At 53.0% G+C, this 8133-nt stretch overlaps 2 protein-coding genes across 2 annotated transcripts in view; both read left to right on the forward strand.

Annotated features, from left to right (window-relative positions):
* Window positions 1-1452: 1452 nt before the first annotated feature.
* On the forward strand, window positions 1453-3021 carry NCLIV_038990 (conserved hypothetical protein; the record flags this gene model as incomplete). Its single annotated transcript, XM_003880809.1, has 1 exon — window positions 1453-3021. The coding sequence occupies one exon, from the start codon at window positions 1453-1455 to the stop codon at window positions 3019-3021; it is 1569 nt and encodes a 522-aa protein (XP_003880858.1).
* A 2854-nt stretch (window positions 3022-5875) lies between these two features.
* Window positions 5876-8133, forward strand: part of NCLIV_039000 (probable 26S protease regulatory subunit 6B,related) — a gene marked incomplete at both ends in the record, with an annotated part of 4286 nt that continues 2028 nt past the window's right edge. Inside the window, 6 exons of the mRNA XM_003880810.1 lie at window positions 5876-5924; window positions 6473-6586; window positions 6932-7008; window positions 7333-7380; window positions 7531-7716; window positions 8001-8120. Coding sequence (XP_003880859.1) covers window positions 5876-5924; window positions 6473-6586; window positions 6932-7008; window positions 7333-7380; window positions 7531-7716; window positions 8001-8120 — 594 coding nt within the window. The remainder of the gene's footprint in view (window positions 5925-6472; window positions 6587-6931; window positions 7009-7332; window positions 7381-7530; window positions 7717-8000; window positions 8121-8133) is intronic.

Below are 8133 nucleotides of genomic sequence, written 5' to 3' on the forward strand. Positions count from 1 at the left end.
TCAGTACCACCAAAGATTCGCGTGCCCGTGCGCAGCTTCACATTTCTGAGATTTCTTGTAAACACCGCAAGGCCTCGCACACCTGCACGCTCACCGTCGGAAAAAACTAGGACTAAGTTACACAGGGGCTCTTTCAAAAGAAATGCACTTGCATGTGGACCAGAAGCAGAAGCTCTCATCAACACATGTATGTGTGTATTCATATATATATATATATATATATATATATATATAGAGAGAGAGAGAGAGAGAGAGACAGACAGAGCGAGAGAGGTATATATCTTCCGAGCTCTATAGCTCGATATATCTCTGTAGATATATATATATATATATATATATACCTACACATATATCGTTATATGCCTCGCTCTGCCTCTCTCTCTATATATGCCTCTCTATATATATGTACATCCACACACATCTATACACCTGCATACATCTACCTGCGTATACCTATATATAAATAAATATATATATATATATATATATAAACATATATGTATACCTATACTACATATAAATATATATACATATATATGTAGATTCGCCTCGTTTGTTTATGCCTCACATCGCTCTTTCTCCGGAAATCTTCTTTTCTTTGCTGTCAAAGTCTTGCCTCGGTCTACTTAGCGCGAGGGCGGATGCTCTCGATCAGGCTGCCTCGTCGAGAGAGGAGCCCTGAAAGAGAATAAATAGGCGAACGTTTAGACGAAACCTCTCGTCTCCTCTCCCGTCGTTTGGTGGTCCTTCTGCTCCTTTCTTCTTCCCTTTTCCTCTCTGGAAAACAACCCAGGGAAAACAATTCAACTCACTCGACCCAACTCCTCGCTGCGCTTCTTCGCAAAGACGCAAAAAGAGAGCAAAGCGGGAGAGACGTGCTTCGCCGACTGGTGACAGGCTAGACAGAGGGAGACAGAGACAGACAGAGAGAGAAGATTCCATTTTTTCGCGTTTTCCTTTGAGCGCCGCAAAGTGTGAAGCCGAGAGACAACGTGTGGCGAGAGAGCTGTCCTTTTAAAAGGAAGAAAGAGCCTTCTTTCCAGCAGCGGAGACAGAAAGGAAATCCCAGGTCTCGACGAGTCGCGTCTCCCAACCAGCTGTTCTCTCCGGCGAGAACAGCGCGTTGCCTCCGCAAATCTCGGCCCGGTCGCCGCCTGGGGGGAAGAAAGACACCGCGAGAAAAGGGGTTCGTCTTGTGGTTTCTCGTTCGTCTGTTCGCGTTTCCTCTTTTTCCCTCGCAAGGAAAAGTCCGATCTTTGTCGTGTCTCCGGTTTCTTCCTCGGGTTTCCCCGATTCTCTCCGTCTGTTTGCCGTCCCGGTCTGTTGTCTGGCCTCTCTCCCTCTTCTTTCCCTTTCTTCTGTCTCTCTCTGTCTCTGGAGTCTCTCGTCTTTCTCCTTTTTCCCCGCTGTTTCTCCACTTCTTCTTGCCGTCACCTCTCCTTTCTCTCCAAGATGGACGACGAGGAGGCTCTTGTGGAGGCGGGCGTTTTGTCTGCCTCTGCTCCCGTTTTAACCATTATTTATCACCGAACGCATCATCCTGTTTCTTCGCGTCGCCGGTTGTCTCCCTCGTTTCCGTCTTCCTCCGTTTCTCAGCTGTTCGCGCGCCCGGCGCCTGTCCCCTCTGCACACCAAAATGGCCCTTCTCTCATCGAAGACCGGCCCTCTGGAGTCTCTTCGCTGCTTTCGTCCCTTTCTTCGTCCGCATTTTCGCTCTTCTTCTCGCTGTTTCCTGCCGAGGAAGAAGTCTTCTTGAGTCCCGAGGTTGTCTTTCTGCGCATCTACTGTCTCCTGACGAATCTCCGCGTCGCGTTTCTCCCTTCGCGCTACCCTTCGACGCAAGCCCTCGGGAACCTCCCCGCCGCCTTCTACAACGACGGCGTCTTGAACGGCCGTTCTCTTCAGCTTCTCTTGCAGGAAGAACGGGATCTCGACGCGCTCGTCGCTCCGGCCTCGCCCAGTCGTCTGCGCGCCGACTCCGAGGCGCTCTCTGCATACATCGACGCCAAACTCGCCCAAGTCCTCGACTTCACGCTCTGGTGCTACGAGCCTTGCTACTCGCGGTTCACCTCTCGGGTGTACAGACGCTCGCTGTCGAGTGTCTACGCACCGTTCTTCTTGTTCCGCAGGCGGCGAAGCGTCGCGGCGCGCTTCCGCGCGGTCGACGCCGTCCACATTTTGCGAACGTTCCTCGAGGTCCTCGAGCGCCTCGCCGTCGACGAACGCACGAGCAAAAAAGACGTTTCGCCGTCGCGGGGAGCTGGGCGGTTTCTCCTCGCTGACGCACCCACGAAGGCAGACGTCAATCTGTATGCGTACCTCTCAGTTCTCTTCCAGATCCCCTCCGAATATACGCCGTGGTTCGGCGCGCGGGCGTTAACCGCCAGTCCGCGCGGGGAAGATGCTGCGGAAGCCGGGAACCCTCCGGGCCCCCGAGCTCGAGGCGGCGCGATCCTCCCCTCAGAGACGGAAGATGAAGGCGGGAACGCGTCGACTTCTTCTTCCTCTCCAGTGGATGCGACGAGCTGGGTGTCGGCACCTGGTTCTCTCGGCGGCGCGGGAATCGAAGAAAAGGAGAGACCGACGCCCCTAGGTTCTCACGCGTCACTCACCGCGCCTGTCGCCTCCCGGCTTCTCCGCACGCTGCAGCAGGAACAAGACATCCTCTCGCGCCTCGCCGCTCTTCTTCCGGTCGCGCGAAGCTACCTGCGCATGTTTGATGAGTTCCTGGCTGAGACAGCAGTCGCCGCCCTCGACCTCTCCTCTATCTCTGCCGTGGAAAGGCGGAAGGAAGGTTTGGATTCGGTGACAGGTGACGAGGCGCGAAGCTCTGTGTCACTCTTTTCCCTGCCTCCGAAAAAGATTTGTGTTTCTCTGGACGAAAGCGTGAAGGAAGGCGACGGCGCGAAACGCTCCGCGTCCGAGAGCGAGGAGAAAGAAGCTCGTAGCTGGACGAAAACCTCGGCCCTCGTTGCCGCTGTAGCGACACTCGGGCTCTTGGCGGTGTGCCTGAAAAGATGAGAAAGCGCCTGGCGAGAGAGGAAGAGGAAGGGAGCAAGGCAACACAGTCGAGGAAACAAGATGGGATGAACAATCTATAACTTCCCAGACGGAGCGAAAGACGAAGGGTGTTGAAAAACTGGCAGACGACAGGAGACGCGGCTTCGAGAGGAAGAGAAGGTGCGTTTTTTTGGAGCGACAAGGAAGGCTCGGAGAGAGATCCAGAATCCACATCGGGGGCGAAGAAGAAAGGACGGAAAAGAAGGGGAAGAGAAGGGCGGAGGTCTGTTCTCTCATGTGAGGTTTGCGTGTGGTAGATTGAAGTTCTCATTTTTTTCCGTGTGCGTTTCGTGTTTTCGACTGACTACTCGGATCCTGTCGCCTCTTTCTCGCTATGGCAATTGCCGGGTGCGTGTGTCTCCTTTCCACCTTTTTTGGCTGCTTCCCATTCACTCGCTCGTTTTTCCAGAAAGGTGCGGTCCTCGAGTTTTTGCGCCAAGCTTCCCTTCTTTTTTCCTTGTCTGTCGACCGCGAGAGACGCAGGAAACAAATTAACGGGAACCGAGAGACTGGGCGAGAGAGACGACAAAACGACACAAAGAGAGAAGAGAAAACGAGAGAGAAGAACAAACAAGAGAGAAGAGAAAACGAGAGAGAAGAACAAACAAGAGAGAAGAGAAAACGAGAGAGAAGAACAAACAAGAGAGAAGGACAAACGACAGGACCAAGCAAGATGACACACAGGGGTCGATGCACAGGGAAGAGGACGGAACTACGCTAGGACGATACTCCGACCGCTTTAGCACACGGCGCGACGCGTCTCCCCTCAGTCTTCGCGGTCAATGTAGTTTCCGGAAGAGTGTATCTCTCCAGCAATCGCCCTTTTCTTCAGATATGACTGCTAAATGTGAAAATCCGCTACCAACTCAAGAAAATGTGCATGCACCTACAGCACACATACTCATATACATATATATATACATATATATATATCAACCTATGTATGTGTATGTACGAATAGATAAGATTGGATAACGATACACGTATGAACAGTAAATTATATATATATTTAGAGGTATGACTGTGCAAATGGGTGTCGGTCAGTGTAGATCCGTTCTCTACATTTGCGGAAATCTTTTTTCCGTGGAAGACGATTTGGAGAGAACTCGCACGTTTCTGCGGCCTGCCGAATTCTCCCCTTTGCGTGTCTTGGCGAGGAGGCAAAAGCCTTTTCACGACTCAGCCGCTGCGCGCCTGCGACGATTGAGCAGCTTCGCGAGACACGAAAACCCTCTTTTTCTCACGTGAGGCCACCGTTCTCGCTTCCTTCTGAAACAGGCAGAAACGCACATCTCGCAGTGGACACCCAAAGAGAAACAGGAGAAACAGGACACACCACACAAACGGGCGATGGCGATCTCTCTTATCTTGCTGTGTGTTTTTTCGTGTGCTTTTTCCCGGACGTCTCACTCCTCGACACCAGATGGCTACGGGTCAGAGCCTCGCAGATGCAGGGTGTCGGATTTTCCTCCGAGGACGCGAGGCGCGGTCTGAAGAAAGGCAACAGCTTAGATGAGATTGGGTCGAGAGCGTCGGGAGACTGCTTTCTTGCTCATATCGATCGCGGGTCGCGACTCCAGAGCCGTGCGGCGTGTTTAGACAGCTCGTGGAGAGAGGTAAGGTAGCGAAAAAGGGAGGGTTGCGAGAGGCGAGAAAGCGGAGAGCCTGCAAAAGGCGACTGTCTCTCCATGGGTACGTTCTTTTCTCAGCTGTCCAGAGTGTGGAGGAACAGAGAGACGTGCATGTAACTTTGAGCCTGTATCTCTGAACCCGCTTCTCGCCTTTGTGTGTGAAGAAAAACCCCCGAACCCTTCCCCGTTGTATCCTGTGCAACCTTCAGCTTTGGGAAACGCCAGACGAGCGGTGAGAGGCCGATCGGCACACACACACATGGAAGAAGTGCACCAGCACACTGGTTCTCGGCGTCTTGCCGGCGAGGGCTGAGAGATTTCTGGAACGCGGATCGGACGCTCGTCGTTTCCAACTCTCCTTTTTGACATGAACAGGGCGAGTGCGAACCAGAAGGCTTCTCTGTCTCGTACTTGCTCTTAGGCCTCGCAAACGGGAACAACACAAACAGGAGAGGACCTCTCTCAATCTCTGAAGGAACAACTTGCCATGTCCTGACCATCCTCGTTCTCTCGCTCTCTCTCCTCGTATTCTCTTTCTCGCTTGTCTGTCTCCGGTTCTGTCTGCGCCACCGTCTGTTTCTTCCTGTGCCTTCTTTTTTCGAAAGTGGCGTTTGCGCTTGAGGGTGTCGGGCACACGACGAAATCGCCGTTTCTCTGTTTTTTCGCCGAGTCTTCAGAGAGAGGCAACAGACCTGCGCCTCGCCCCTTCTTCTCCCTCCTCTCGCGCGGTGTCTTGCGCGCATGCAACTTTTTGTTGACCAGTCACCTCTTCTCTCCGCACGGCCTTCCGAGAACCTTTGGATCCGTTTCGACACACAAAACCGGTTTTCCTCAAAGTTTCTCTCTGTGAACACAGACCGTCCTTTCTCCTCTTCCTGCCAGGGACTCGAGACTCTTGCTTCAACGCGTGCCTGTCGGCGCTGACGAGCTGAGCGGTCTGGAGTCCTTGCTCGTCGACTTTTCTTTTTTTTGGCGCGTTCGCCTTCACGTCTTTCCGTCCTCTTTCTTTTCGTCTTCTCCCCTTTCTTTCAAACTGCTTCACTGCCTTCGTCTCCACCCTGCGAGCTCGCCTCGCCAGCTTTCCGCCTGGACTTCCACTCTCCGAGGTGGAGAGACACCTGACGGGCTCCAGTTCCGCAGTCGACTTCCTCCGTTTTCCCCCTCTTTTTCTCGCGTGCCTCGAAATGGGAAACGCCCAACCGCGCGGCGGAGGCTTCCCAGGAGGCTCTGAAGGTAAAACATCCATCGCCACTCTCACGTTCTTTCTTCTCTCTCCCTTCTCGCTATATCTGTATGCAGTCTGGACAGAGGTTGTGTATGTGCGCGTGTGTATCTGCATGCACGGATGTCGGTTTTGTATAAAGAATGCGCACTCTCGTAGGCGTCTCCATGGATCCCTATCGACGTGGGTGCATCTTCACATATACATTAAAATTCATCTTTTATCTGTATTTCGGTGTTTGTAGACGGATAGAGAGAAAGGATCGAAGACCTGTCTCTTTATTAAGTACACACAAGTCCTTGTGTATATGCGTTTTCCTCCAAGTGAGTGCACGAGTTGTGCCTGCATGTGGAAGCCGTCAAAGGCTCGAAAGCGGGAAGCATGTTCCGTAACTGGTGAAAGAATCCTTTTTGTCGATTTTTCCCCGAGTGAAAGAAGGGAGACAAAGACGCACACCGGGGGAGGCAGCCGGCGTGGACGAGGCACGGGTTCCTTTTTGTTTCCTCTTCTTTCCCTGCGCCTTTAATCTCTTGACTCTGCCCTATCTGGCTTTCTGCAGAAGACAAGGAGAAGAAGAAAGAGAGAAAGAGACTCGAGGCGGCTCCACCCACCCACGTCGGAAAGAGAAAGAAGCGAGGAAAGGGACCGGTTGGACACAGCAAGCTTCCCACTGGTTCGTCTCTTCTTTGCATCTTGTTCTTCGTTCACCTTCTGTTATTCCTCACTTTTTCACCTTTTTTGCCTCGCAATCCTCCGTTACTCGCACCCATCTACCTTCTTTCCTGTTCACTCGCGCCTGTTTCTCTTCCCCTCTTTCTTCTCTTCTCTCTTGTCTCGCTTCTTTTCCCTCACTGTCGTCTTCCTCCAGTCTGTGACGTGTGCTCTTCTGTCTGCTGTCCTCGATTTCTCTCCTCTCGGCCGTCTCGCCTCGCTGGTCGGTGCCGGTGCTTTCTCGCGCGCGTCTTTTGTCCGCGTTTTCGCACTCGCACGTCTTTGACTTCTTTTTTGCGATTTGCAGTGACGCCGATTACAAAGTGTCGCCTGCGTCTCCTCCGTCTCGAGCGCATCAAAGATTACCTTCTTCTCGAGGAAGAGGTTCGTTCCTCGCTGCGATAAACGTTTTTCGCTGGGTTCCTCCGTCTCAAGTTTTTGTCTTTTTTCCTGTCTCTTTCGCGTCTTCCAGATGCTGTCGTCTTTGTCTCTTTCTCTCAGCTCGGGGCGGGTGTCCCTAGGCGACGCAGAGACTGTGCGTTCCTTGGACCGCTCCTTCTCCACGCTGTTCTCTCCTCTAGCTGTGCAGTTTGCGCTGCGCGCGCCTCCTCTCTTCTTTCATTTCTTTCCTTGTCGTCGCCCGTGTGACTTGTCGCTTTCTCGTCCTCCGTGAGGAGTGTCGCGCGTGTGTCTCTCGTTTTTTCGCAGTATATCACGAACCAGGAGCAACGGAAACCCGCCGAGGAGAAGAACGAGGTGAGCGCGAGAAGCACAGCCGCGCGCGCGCGGCAGAGACAAGCTGAAAGGGAGAGGGCCAAGCCCAGATAGCCAACAGCGCCGTTTTGCCCTTCTTTCTCAGGCGTTTTGCGTCACGCATGCTTTTCCCTTTTGCACTTTCTTCACCAGGAAGACGTGAACCGCGTGGACGAACTGCGAGGCTCGCCGCTGAGTGTCGGGAACCTCGAAGAAATCATCGACGAGCAGCACGCGATCGTCTCGTCCTCAATCGGCCCCGAGTACTACGTCAACATTCTTTCTTTCGTCGACAAAGACATTCTCGAGCCAGGATGCAGCGTCCTCCTCCACAACAAAGTACGCGAAAAATCGACAGAGACAGAAATCGAGGGAGACACAGACAGAGGCAACAAGGCGAAGCGATGCAGCACCGAGACGGGGTTCCTCGCCGGTAAAGGCCCGCGCGCCGGTGGCCTGGTCCTCGAGCCGCCAAGTGTGTCTCCTTTCTTTTATTCCCTCGACAATTTTTGTTTAGTGGGGCGGGGCGCAGCAATCGTGAAGAACCTGGCTGTGTCTGTGTCTCATAACTGGAACCATGCATTCCGTTTCCTACGTGCTCGGGTTATGCCTGTGTCCCTCAGACGAGCAGCATCGTGGGAATTTTGAACGACGAAGTTGATCCCCTCATCTCCGTCATGAAAGTTGAGAAGGCTCCCCTCGAGACTTACGCCGACATTGGCGGCTTGGAGAAACAGATTCAGGTGCGAAAAAAGC

This window comes from Neospora caninum, chromosome IX, assembly GCF_000208865.1.
Source record: "Neospora caninum Liverpool complete genome, chromosome IX".
Taxonomy (NCBI): domain Eukaryota; phylum Apicomplexa; class Conoidasida; order Eucoccidiorida; family Sarcocystidae; genus Neospora; species Neospora caninum.